Source organism: Salmo salar, chromosome 18 (assembly GCF_965601325.2).
Source record: "Salmo salar chromosome 18, fSalSal1, whole genome shotgun sequence".
Taxonomy (NCBI): Eukaryota; Metazoa; Chordata; class Actinopteri; order Salmoniformes; family Salmonidae; genus Salmo; species Salmo salar.
The window spans coordinates 11299945-11313355 of record NC_138308.1 but is presented as its reverse complement, the minus strand read 5'-3'; the positions used below and the strand labels follow the sequence as shown (position 1 = coordinate 11313355).

Here is a 13411-nt window from a genome sequence, read left to right as displayed (position 1 = left end):
TCCAGCATCTTTACAAGGTCCTTTGCTGTTGTTCTGGGATTGATTTGCACTTTTCACACCAAAGTACGTTCATCTCTAGGAGACAGAACGCATCACCTTCCTGAGCAGTATGACGGCTGCGTGGTCCCATGGTGTTTATACTTGCGTACTATTGTTTGTACAGATGAACGTGGTACCTTCAGGTGTTTGGAAATTGCTCCCAAGGATGAACAAGACTTGTGGATGTCTACAATTGGTTTCTGAGGTCTTGGCTGATTTCTCTTAATTTTCCTATGATGTCAAGTAAAGAGGCACTGAGTTTGAAGGTAGGCCTTGAAACACATCCACAGGTACATCTCCAATTGACTCAAATGATGTCAATTAGCCTATCAGAATCTTCTAAAGCCATGACATAATTTTCTGGAATTTTGCTATCTATTTAAAGGCACAGTCAACTTAGTGTATGTAAACTTCTGACCAACTGTAATTGTGAAACAGTGAATTATAAGTGGAATAATCTGTCTGTAAACAATTGTTGCAAAAATGACTTGTCGTGCACAAAGTAGATGTTCTAACCGACCTGCCAAAACTGTAGTTTAACTAGAAATGTGTGGAGTGGTTGAAAAACGATTTTTAATGACTCCAACCTAAGTGTATGTAAACTTCCGACTTCAACTGTACCTATTACGTACTGTGGGTTTCTAGATTTCTCTCTTTTCTTAATGTTCTGTGACCATGTCCCTACGGTGCCTTCGGAAAGTATTCAGACCCCTTGACTTTTTCCACATTTTGTTACGTTACAGCCTTATGCTAAAATTGATTAAATAGTTTGTTTCCCTCATCACAATACAACATAATGACAAAGCAAAAACAGGTGTTGCGGTGCAGTGCAGCAATATCAACCAAGTAATCTTAACAATTTCACAACTACTACCTTATAGAGACGGTATATACATATGAGATGAGTAATGTAGGGTATGTAAACATTATATAAAGTGGCATTGTTTAAAGTGACTAGTGATAGATTTATTACATCCAATTATTAATTATTAAAGTGGCTAGAGATTTGAGTCTGTATGTTGGCAGCAGCCACTCAATGTTAGTGATGGCTGTTAAACAGTCTGATGGCCTTGAGATAGAAGCTGTTTTTCAGTCTCTCTGTCCCAGCTTTGATGCACCTGTACTGACCTCGCCTTCTGGATGGTAGCGCGGTGAACAGGCAGTGGCTTATTTGGTTGTTGTCCTTAATGATCTTTTTGGCCTTCCTGTGACATCGGGAGCTGTAGGTGTCCTGGAGGGCCTGTAGTTTGCCCCCGGTGATGCATTGTGAAGACCGCACCACCCTCTGGAGAGCCCTGCGGTTGGTGGCGGTGCAGTTGCCGTACCGGGCATCTGTAAAAGTTTGTGAGGGTTTTAGGTGACAAGCCAACTTTCTTCCGCTTCCTGAGGTTGAAGAGGTGCTGTTGCGCCTTTTTCACCACACTGTCTGTGTGGGTGGACCATTTCAGTTTGTCATTGATGTGTACGCCAAGGAACTTAAATGTACACCTTCTCCACTGTTGTCCCGTCGATGTGGATAAGGGGGTGCTCACTCTGCTGTTTCCTGAAGTCCATGATCATCTCCATTCTTTTGTTGACATTGAGTGAGAGGTTATTTTCCTGACACCACACTCCGAGGGCCCTTACCTCCTCCCTGTTGGTAATCAAGCCTACGACTGTTGTGTCGTCTGTAAACTTGATGATTGAGTTGGAGGCGTGCATGGCCATGCAGTAATGGGTGAACAGGGAGTACAGTTTTTTTTCTTTTTTTCTTGTGGTATCCAATTGGTAGTTAGTCTTGTTTCATCGCTGCAACTCCCGTACAGACTCGGGAGAGGCGAAGGCCGAGAGCCGTACATCCTCCGAAACACATCCCAGCTAAGCCGCACTGCCGGCCCAACCCTCCACTAACCTGGACGATGCTGGGCCAATTGTGCGCCACCCTATGAGTCTCCCGGTTGCGACAGAGCCTGGACTCAAACCCAGAATCTCTAGTGGCACCGCTAGTACTGCGATGCAGTGCCTTAGACCACTGCGCCACTCAGGAGGCCGGTGATGTTGTTTCCTACATTCACCACCTGGGGGCGGCCCGTCAGGAATTCCAGGACCCAATTGCACAGGGCGAGGTTCAGACCCAGGGCCTCGAGCTTAATGATGAGCTTGAAGGGTACTATGGTGTTGAATGCTCAGCTGTAATCAATGAACAGCATTCTTACATAGGTATTCCTCTTGTCTAGATGGGATTGGGCAGTGTGCAGTGTGATGGCGATTGCATCGTCTGTGGACCTACCAGGTAGGCCAGTTGAGATCAAGTTCTCATTTACAACGGCAAGCTGGCCAAGATAAAGCAAAGCAGTGCGACACAAACAGCAACAGAGTTACACGTGGAATAAACAAACGTACAGTCAATAACACCATAGAAAAAGTCTATATACAGTATGTGCAAATGGCGTGAGGACGTAAGACAATAAATAGGCCATAGTAGCGAAGTAATTACAGTTTATCAAATTAACACTGCAGTGATAGATGTGGAGATGATGATGTGCAAGTAGAAATACTGGTGAGCAAAAAAGTAACTAAAACAAAATGGGGATGAGGTAGGTAGTTGGATGGGCTATTTACAGATGGGCTATGTACAGCTGCAGCGATTGGTAAGCATGCTCAGATAGCTGATGCTTAAAGTTAGTGAGGGAGATATGTCTCCAACTTAAGCAATTTTTGCTATTCGTTCCAGTCACTGGCAGCAGAGAACTGGAATGGAAAGGCGGCCAATAGTTGTTGGCTTTGGGGATGACCAGTGAGATATACCTGCTGGAGCGCGTGCTATGGGTGGGTGTTGTAATGGTGACCAGTGAGCTGAGATAAGGCGGAGCTTTACCTAGCAAAGACTGATAGATGACCTGGAGCCAGTGGGTCTGGCGACGAATATGTAGCGAGGGCCAGCCGATGAGAGCATACAGGTCGCAGTGGTGGGTGGTATATGGGGATTTGGTGACAAAACGGATGGTACTGTGATAGACTGCATCCGGTTTGCTGAGTAGAGTGTTGGAGGCTATTTTGTACTTTTACGATGGTATGTTTGGCAGCGTGAGTGAAGGAGGCTTTGTTGCGAATTAGGAAGCCGATTCTAGATTTAATTTTGGATTGGAGATGCTTAATGTGAGTCTGGAAGGAGAGTTTACAGTCTAGCCAGACACCTAGGTATTTGTAGTTGTCCACATATTCTAAGTAGGGATGCTAGTCGGGCAAGTGCGGGCAGCGATCGGTTGAAAAGCATGCGTTTAAGAGCAGTTGGAGGCCACGGAAGGAGTGTTGAAGCTCGTTTGGAGGTTTGTTAACACAGTGTCCAAAGAAGGACCAGATGTATACAGAATGGTGTCGTCTGCTTAGAAGTGGATCAGAGAATCACCAGCAGTGAGAGCGACATCGTTGATATATACAGAGAAAAGAGTCGGCCCGAGAATTGAACCCTGTGTTACCCCCATGGAGACTGCCAGAGGTCCGGACAACAGGCCCTCCGATTTGACACACTGAACACTCTCTGAGAAGTAGTTGGTGAACCAGTCATTTGTTGAGTCTGCCGAAAAGAATACGGTGATTGACGGAGTCGAAAGCTTTGGCCAGGTCGATGAAGTGGGTCTAGGGTGACAGGCAAGATGGCGGTGATATGATCGTTGACTAGTCTCTCAAACCACTTCATGATGACCGAAGTGAGTGCTACGAGGCAATAGTCATATAGTTCAGTTACTTTTGCGTTCTTGGGTACAGGAACAATGTGTAACGGGGACCGCGTGCTGTTAACAGCTTAGCTTCCTCCACTGTCCGACTGCCCCATACTGTGCTCGAACCAGTGATCATCTGCTTTGCATACACGTGACTGCCCTCTTTGACAACGTTCCAACATGTTGAGCCACCCAAAAGGTACCGATTGGATGGCTCCATCCCTGACATTCAAGCTTACGGCATATTCTTAACTCCGTTACATATGGTCATTACATCACCACATACTAAGTAGTATGCAAGTGTGGATATTGGGACCGAGTTCATGACTGCACAAGTCCCATGCCAAGTATAGCAGCTTCCCATAGAAAGGAGATCATGCCTATAGGGGGCACAAGTGCACATGCCCCCTCAGATTTGTCCTGTTTTTTTAATTTGTCAGATGTTAAAGGAATGACTAAATGTTTTTTCTGAGTACCGCTCTTCATATTTTCAAGCATAGTGGTGGCTGCATCATGTTATGGGTATGCTTGTCATCGGCAAGGACTATGGAGTTTTTTAGTATACAAAGAAATGGAATAGACCTAAGCAAAATCCTAGAGGAAAACCTGGTTCAGTCTGCTTTTCAACAGGCACTCAAATATGCACTGGAGTTGCTTACCAAGACATTGAATGTTCCTGAGTGGCCTAGTTACAGTTTTGACTTAAATTGGTTTAAATCTATGTCAAGACATGAAAATGGCTGTCTAGCTATTATCAACAACCAACTTGATGGAACTTGAAGAATTTTTAAAAATAATAATGTGCAAATATTGTACAATCCAGATGTGCAAAGCTCTTAGAGACTTACCCAGAAAGACTCAATCATTGGCAAATGTGATTCTAACATGTACTGACTCAGGGGTGTGAATACTTATGTAAATTAGATATTCATTTTTCAATACATATGTTTTGACTTGGTCATTATGGGGTATTGTGTGTAGATGGGTGAGACATTCATTTTGAATTCAGGTTGTAAAAACAAAATGTGGAATACTTTCTGAAGGCACTGGATTGCTGATGCTTTGTATATTTCAATTAAACGTTTCAAGAACAAAATTACATGTAAGTATTTTTGTAATTGTAGTGAAGACAGTAACATTAGTAATCTCAAAAGTATAATATAATTTAAAGTATGCATTAAAGTGTTTGTAATAGCATAAATGTGGCAAAACTAATGTAGACATTAATACATGCATTTACATTGCTTCCAAAATATTTTTGCAGGCATGGTGGCTTCAGCACATGCCCCTATCTGTCACTGAAATAATGGGTGCATGATGCCCCTGCAAGCAATCAAACTGTGCAAGTTTCAAATTCCAATGAACCAAAATATAAACGCAACATGCAACAATTTCAAAGAGTTTGCTGAGTTACAGTTAATATATGGAAATCAGTCAATTTAAATAAATTCATTAGGCCCAAATCTATGGATTTCACGTGACTGGGCAGGGGCACAGCCATGGGTGGGCCTGGGAGGGCATAGGCCCACCCACAATCAGAATTTGTTTTTCCCATGCCAATTGCACACTCCGTCAAAACTTGAGACATCTGTGCACATTTTAGAGTGTGTCACAGGTATCGTCGTCGGTGAAGGAGGACCAAAACGCAGCAGGCATGCAGTTGTTCATTTTGAACATTTATTAACTCCAAAATGAACACAAAAATAACAAAAGAGAACGAACGATAAACTGACAGTCCTGTAATGTTGACACACACTAAACACGGAACAATCTCCCACAAATGACAAACACACCCTAATATATGGGACTCTCAATCAAAGGCAAGTAGACAACACCTGCCTTCAACTGAGAGTCCCAACCCCAATTAACCAAACATAGAAACAGACATACTAGACTCAACATAGAATACATGAAAACCAAACAGTGCCCAAAACCCCCGGAATACTTAAATCAAATGCCCCTTCAACAAACACACCACCCCGAACCACATAAAATGAATACCCTCTGCCACGTCCTGACGAAACTACAATACCAATTAACCTTATACTGGCCAGGACGTGACAGAGTGGCCTTTTATTTTCCCCAGCACAAGGTGCACCTGTGTAATGACAATGCTGTTTAATCAGCTTCTTGATATGCCTAACCTGTCAGGTGGATGGATTATTTTAACAAAGGATAACATTCTCACTAACAGGGATGTAAACACTTTTGTGCACAACATTTGAGGGAAATAAGCTTTTTGTGCATATGGAACATTTCTGGGATCTTTTATTTCAGCTCATTACACATGGGACCAGCACTTTACATGTTGTGTTTATTTTTTTTTTCATTGGAATTTGAAACTTGCACAGTTTGATTGTGATACCCCCGCACATTGACTCGGTACCCCCTGTATATAGCTTCGGTATTGGTATTTTGTGTTACTTGTAATAAACATTTTTACTTTAGTTTATTTAGTAAATATTTTCTTAACTCTATTTCTTTAACTGCACTGTTGGTTAAGGGCTTGTTAGTAAGGATTTCACGGTAAAGTCTACACCTGCACATGTGACAAATAAAATGTGATTTGATTTGAATAAAAATATTTGAAAGGCCCCAATCTACACAAACCTATTCACGTTAACTGATTTTTGTTGTTGTTGTCATGTTGAATATTGTTATCCACAGGGGTGCAAACATCTTGCAAGTGTTGGTACCACCAGGTGGTGGTGTGCACCTCATAAATAAAATGCCCTGAGGCAACCAAACACTAAGGCCCAACAGTATACAACTCCACTTGGATCAATTCACATTTAATGACAAATACTTTTCATGTTTTTCAGGATCACTGACCAGCGGTTTGAGAAGGTGCCATATTTTGTCTTTGGGGACTTCAACTTCAGGTTGGATACAAGGCAGGTTATTGAGGTAAGCACATTGATGCATGTGTTTGCGAACATATCAGTTAGTGTCTACACTATATGTGATTCGGCACATACACCTTGACATGGATAGGTGTTGCTGATATCTCTCTCTGTGTGTGCACAGTTTTCTAGGGTTTGTGGGGGACAATAGCCACCAGCCCATCACAGTTATCGCTCATTTTCACCCCTCCACTGTCATTGGCCCAGCTGTGTTTGCCAACCAACCCTCCAAGTCCATTATGTTATGGTGACGTCCCCCTTCACTTTCTCTCTCTTCCTTCCTCTCTCCCTCCCTTTCTCTTGGTGCTAATGACGCCACATTAGAGTCAGTGTAGTAGTCAGAGTAGTCATTCAGCAATCCTCATCAGGAGATAGGGGGGCTGTAGGGTAACAAGCCATAAAGTTCCACACAGACAGTGAAGCTCCATAATAAGAGAGAGACTAGCCACTTGTGGGGCGAACCCTGCTCCCACCACACAATGGCCCCTCAAATCAGTGGCTCTGTTCAAGTTGTGGGGATTGTTCATTTGGGAGAAGACCCTATGTCTCAAAAGGGAAGGGGAAGAGGAGTGGGGAGGAGGGGGTGGGCGCTTGTTGAATGGAAGGCTTTTGCTCAAATGGTTCAGGAAATACTTCATCCTGTGAGGTAAAGTGAGAAGGGACTTTTGAGCGGGGAGTGTAGTTTAACCATCGAAACACTAGGGGAGGAATTGAATAGAATACTTAATTGAATGCGGAGGTCATGCTATTCCTCATAGGCAAACATTAAATGAGCATGTTGCTTCACGCTGCTGTGTTCAGCTGCAGGGTTGTTATGTGCGACCATATGATGTTTTCTACTGTATCTTATCACATTGATAGATTGCGTTGTCTAATCCTTCGGCGGTACATTGAATTCCACAGCCGTATGTAGGGCACGTTAGAGCTGCTGATCATGTGAGAATATTATGCTTTGGAGATGATAGTGATCCCATCACGAAACCAGGACAAAACAATAACATGATTTGGGAGATGTTCATTCATAGAATGGCCCTTTGGAAAAAGGATTGGTGACATTTGTATCTAAAAGCATAATTGATCATCAAAGTTGGCATATTTATAACATTTTGGCTAACCAAGGCCTCCTTTAAGTCTCCATAATGTTTCATTTGTAAGTGCTACAAAGCAAGAATTGGTGTCAAATGAAGCTTTTCCGCCTGCTCTGTAATATGAGTTGTATTTTGATTTGAATAATTCAAAATAAAAGTGTTAATTTTGGCACTCTTTTTTTAGATTAAGTCTAGTCTTAGTAATTTTGACTACAATATCATTGCCTCAATCACATTTTTGTCATTTGAATAATGAGAGAGAGTAGTAGCACAATAACCAGATGCTGCTGCAAATTATTGGCAAATTAGTACGGGTTGCAACTCCATCACTCGGTCACGTCATTGCCATTGTTATCAACGTTCCACCGATGCCGCAGCCACATTGATGTCCAAAAGTAGAACGGGTGCTAATGACTTTGAACGGGGGCTAATGACTTTTTCGCCCAGTGATGTAGTCGAGTTACTAAACCTCGAGTCCGAATCGAGTCCCAAGTCCTCTGTGCTCGAGTCCCAAGTCCAAGTCACCAATGGTCGAGTGAATTCTGACTCCCAGTGCTCGAGTCAATAAATTGTTTGCTATCCCTTTTCCTTACTTTCTGTGCCACAAAATGTTTGCATATAGGCTACTGGTTATATGTTACCAGAGCCGCGTTCAGTTTAAAAAAAACAATCTTGATTGTTGGAGATAGAAATTCCATAAATAGAGCCGACGTTATTCATTATTCAACATGTCAAAGAGGCAGTTGGTTCTACATAGAAATATGCTGTTTTAATATTCCAAAACGTTGCATCCTGCATCCAGATTGTTAGCTATAGCTGACTAATGAGGTAACATGACTGAACAAGGTGCAGCCTAAACAAATGGTTAACGGTCCGGTCCGATAGTAGCCTAGTTTTAAAACGGCCCGCGATATGCTTTATGAATATAAAAAGCGGCCCACCAATACACGATAGAAAGAGAAAAAGACTTAGCGCCGGTATTACAGATAATGTCTTTTGAACAAGAATCAAGCCGTTTTCTCTGAAGAAAAGAGGAAGATTTGGCTACGTTGGCTACAAAACCTGTATATGAAATGCAGTGGGAAATGTGGGAGGGTTGAGCGAGACTACATTTCAAAGACGGCCTACTTTTCTATAGCCTACTCATGGGAGAGAAAAACATGTTTTCCTATTAGTCAATGCTGCTATTGTTTTTATTTTCACGAAGCAGCTTGTGTTTCTTAACCAGGTAAAGGGTAGCAAACTAGAAGGCTGGCGGTGACTGGTTAGCTAATGTGAAGTAACAGAGTCGCCTGCGCGATGTGTATAATTGGAGGCGGAGCGGTGGCTGCCTGTCTGCCCACGATCATCGCTTGCTCCCCCGCAGTTCACCAGCTCATCGCTTGCTGCCCCACAGCTCATCATCATACTGTATGTAGGCTGTGTTTGCCTAGTGTGACTCATCCTTCTGACTGCTGAATTGAACTACGCTGCGCATCTGTGCTGATAATATTAATTGTCTTTATCACTGAGCTCTCAATCTTTCCAAAAACTCTTGTCAGTCCACTTAGTCAGATTTTAGTCACAAGGAAAATGTTGTCTCGTTTTAGTAAACGTTTTAGTAAACTGTCTATTTAGACAGTAATAGTCTCATCAATTTGCCACTGGAAAATAGGTGTTTGACTAATATTTTTGTCACTATTTTTGTCTGCACTAATCACAGATTTAGATTTGGCAATTTTCTATATATATTGTTTAACATAATATACTCTACGTGCATATCAAAGTTCCAGGGTGGGATCTCTGCTAGTTTTAAAGTTATGGCCCATTTTATACAGATAAATTGGTATAGTAGGCAATGTAACATCACAGCTCTCCTGTATCATTGCACATCCTGCAAAGGAACCATTTTGAATCCATTTTCACATTCACTCAGTAATGCTTGCAAATTTGATCATAACTCTAAAAGTAGCAAAGATGCCACTCTGGAACTTTGATATCCGTGTAGAGTATATTATGTTAAACAATATATAGAAACATTTGCCAAATATTCATAAATTAATGTCAAAATAATCATATTTGAAATCAAAATACTACTCATATTACAAAGCAAGTGGCAAAACTTTATATTTTGTAGCACCTACAAATGAAACATTATGGAGTCTTAAAAGAGGCCTGGGTAAGGCCAAAATGTCATAAATATGCCAACTTTCATAAATTATTTCCCAATTATGCTTCAACATACTTATGTCACATACACTGAGTATTCCAAACATTAGGAACACCTTCCTAATTTTGAGTTGCACTTTGGGTGGTGGACCACTTTTGATACACACTGGAAACTGTTGAGCGTGTGGAACCCAGCACCATTGCAGTTCTTGACACAAACCGGTGCTCCTGGCACCCACTACTATACCCCGTTCAAAGGCACTTAAATCTGTGATTCAGCCTCTGAATGGCACACATACACAATCCATGTCTTAATTGTCTCAAGGCTTAGAAATCATTCTTTAACCTGTTGGGTCTAGGGGGCAGCATTTGCACGTCTGGATAATTTTTTTTTACCCGATTTAATCTGGTTACTAATCCTACCCAGTAACTAGAATATGCATATACTTATTATATATGGATAGAAAACACTCTAAAGTTTCTAAAACTGTTTGAATGGTGTCTGTGAGTATAACAGAACTCATTTGGCAGGCAAAACCCTGAGACATTTTCTGACAGGAAGTGGATACCTGATGTGTTGTATTGACTTTAAACCTATCCCATTGAAAAACACAGGGGCTTAGGAATATTTTGGCACTTCCTATTGCTTCCACTAGATGTCACCAGCCTTTACAAAGTGTTTTGAGTCTTCTGGAGGGAGATCTGACCGAACAAGAGCCATGGAACGATGATGTCCCATTAGACACCTGGCGCGCGAGTTCATGTTGGGTACCCTCGTTCCAATACGTTATAAAAGAGTATGCATTCGTCCACCTTGAATATTATTCATGTTCTGGTTAAAAAAGGCACTAATGATTTATGCTATACAACGTTTGACATGTTTGAACGAACGGAAATATATTTTTTCCCCTCGTTCGTGACGAGAAGTCCGGCTGGCTTACATCATGTGCTAACGAGACGGAGATTTTTGGACATAAATGATGAGCTTTTTTGAACAAAACTACATTCGTTATGGACCTGTGATACCTGGAAGTGACATCTGATGAAGAGAATCAAAGGTAATGGATTATTTACATAGTATTTTCGATTTTAGATCTCCCCAACATGACGTCTAGTCTATATCGCAACGCGTATTTTTCTGGGCGCAGTGCTCAGATTATTGCAAAGTGTGATTTCCCAGTAAGGTTATTTTTAAATCTGGCAAGTTGATTGAGTTCAAGAGATGTAAATCTATAATTCTTTAAATGACAATATAATATTTTACCAATGTTTTCTAATTTTAATTATTTAATTTGTGACGCTGACTTGACTGCCGGTTATTGGAGGGAAACGATTTCCTCAACATCAATGCCATAGTAAAACGCTGTTTTTGGATATAAATATGAACTTGATAGAACTAAAAATGCATGCATTGTCTAACATAATGTCCTAGGAGTGTCATCTGATGGAGATTGTAAAAGGTTAGTGCATCATTTTAGCTGGTTTTATGGTTTTGGTGACCCTGTCTTTGACTTGACAAAACATTACACACAACTCTTGTAAATGTACTGTCCTAACATACTCTAAATTTATGCTTTCGCCGTAAAACCTTTTTGAAATCGTAAAACGTGGTTAGATTAAGGAGATGTTTATCTTTCAAATGGTGTAAAATAGTTGTATTTTTGAAAAATTTGAATTTTGACATTTATTTGGATTCAAATTTGCCGCTCTTGAAATGCACCTGCTGTTGATGGAGTGCACCACGGGTGGCACGCTAGCGTCCCACCTAGCCCCAAGAGGTTAACCTATCTCCTCCCCTTCATCTATACTGATTTGAAGTGGATTTAACAAGTGACATCAATAAGGGATCATAGCTTTCACCTGGATTCACCTGGTCAGTCTGTCATGGAAAGAGCAGGTGTTCTTAATGTTGTGGATACTCATTGTATATGCCAACAATCCTCCTTCCAAAGGACCATTCTATGGATTCAATTTTGTGAAAATCCCCAAAATCGTGGTATTTTTTTTCCTTCCTGGTTTCATGAGGAATCGCTCAATACAGTAAGCCAAGGTCCCAAGTGCACAGCAGCCACAGCCTAAGAGGGAAAAGCATATGACGGAAGAATACTCAGAGAACATTGAGACCATTTTGAATCAAAGACACTCGCCCCAACATCTAGGTTACCTCGATTGAGGAATATGAAGTGGTTAGCATGACTGTGATCATTATATACAAACATATCATATAGTGGCCATTAGTTTCATATTCCAGCTACCGCTGAGACATTGGGATATTATGACTATAGAAAATCCAAATTGTGCTAGATTAGAGAGGAAATAATGTAGAACAAAAAGTAAATCCTGGTATAATGCTGCCAAAGTGTTTAATAGTACAACGTTTCTAACCCAAACTGGGTGATCATAGAAATATAACCGTCAGAAAGAATATCATCCCAGTACGTCACCATATTTATCCCCCGTGACTAATCTAGATCAGACACCCCCTCCTTCCTCCTCCCCCCTTTGCTCTGTGGTAGGTAAGTAGTCACCCTCTCTGTGTCTCAGCCACTGAAATGCTGTTTAAGTGTACTAGGGGTCATGACCCCTTTTCCAGGGATGTGTAAGGCTAGCACCAGTTTGTGTCCGTCTCTGCCTACTCCCCTCCGCCCAACTCCTTTCTCATGCACCTTCTATATCCCCACCACACACACACACACACACACACACACACACACACACACACACACACACACACACACACACACACACACACACACACACACACACACACACACACACACACACACACACACACACACACAATGTTCCTGATTGATTTTCCTTGTGTGATGGGGTGGTGCCGCCACAGGGGGGGGCTCTTTAGTCCAGAGAGTACCCCAGGAAGTCAGATCTGTGGGCCATGAAGCCCCTTCAACCACCGCTCTATTCTCACACACAAACACACACTTTCTCTCCTCTCACACACACCCCTCTCCTTCCCTTTACACCTTCCTAAGAGGTCCTCATACTCACCCTTTAACGGGACAACACCAAAGGCTGATGACATCATCCAAGGAGCTCGGCCCGTTAGAGGCAGCATTCTACTCATATAAAACCGTTCAGCACAGAGCACACCAGTCTGATTTAATTGTGACCTGTACTGTATGTGGTTGTGGAGGGACGCTGTAATGTCACCAGTAAACAGATGATTGTAGCCTTCATGTGGCTCTATAACTCACAGCCAGGAGATATGTCAACCCTGTAATGACAATTAATGTCAGCTGGACAATTAGTGCACATTGGAACGATGCTTTACTTTAGATTGGACCTGGTGGATCAATTGGGCCTGCTTATCTGGAGATTGATTCAGATGGAGGGCTACTCTCTCTGTTTCTCTCGCTCTGTAACACACATTAGGCACAATTACCTCTCCACTTCTTTAATGCAAAAAAGGTAAGAACTGTCCCATATTATATGTGGGCAAAAACAAGGAGCATTTCATACATGTATTTCTCTAGTTCCTTGAACACTACAGCTGCACTGTTTCTCTCTG

General features: G+C 41.9%; 1 protein-coding gene across 2 annotated transcripts in view; it reads left to right on the top strand.

Annotated features, from left to right (window-relative positions):
- The window catches only part of LOC106576776 (inositol polyphosphate-5-phosphatase A), a 281297-nt gene that overhangs the window by 193061 nt on the left and 74825 nt on the right, over window positions 1–13411 (top strand). For both annotated transcript variants that reach the window (XM_045700743.2, XM_014154171.3), the window contains exon 9: window positions 6563–6647. In XM_045700743.2, coding sequence (XP_045556699.1) covers window positions 6563–6647 — 85 coding nt within the window. The remainder of the gene's footprint in view (window positions 1–6562; window positions 6648–13411) is intronic.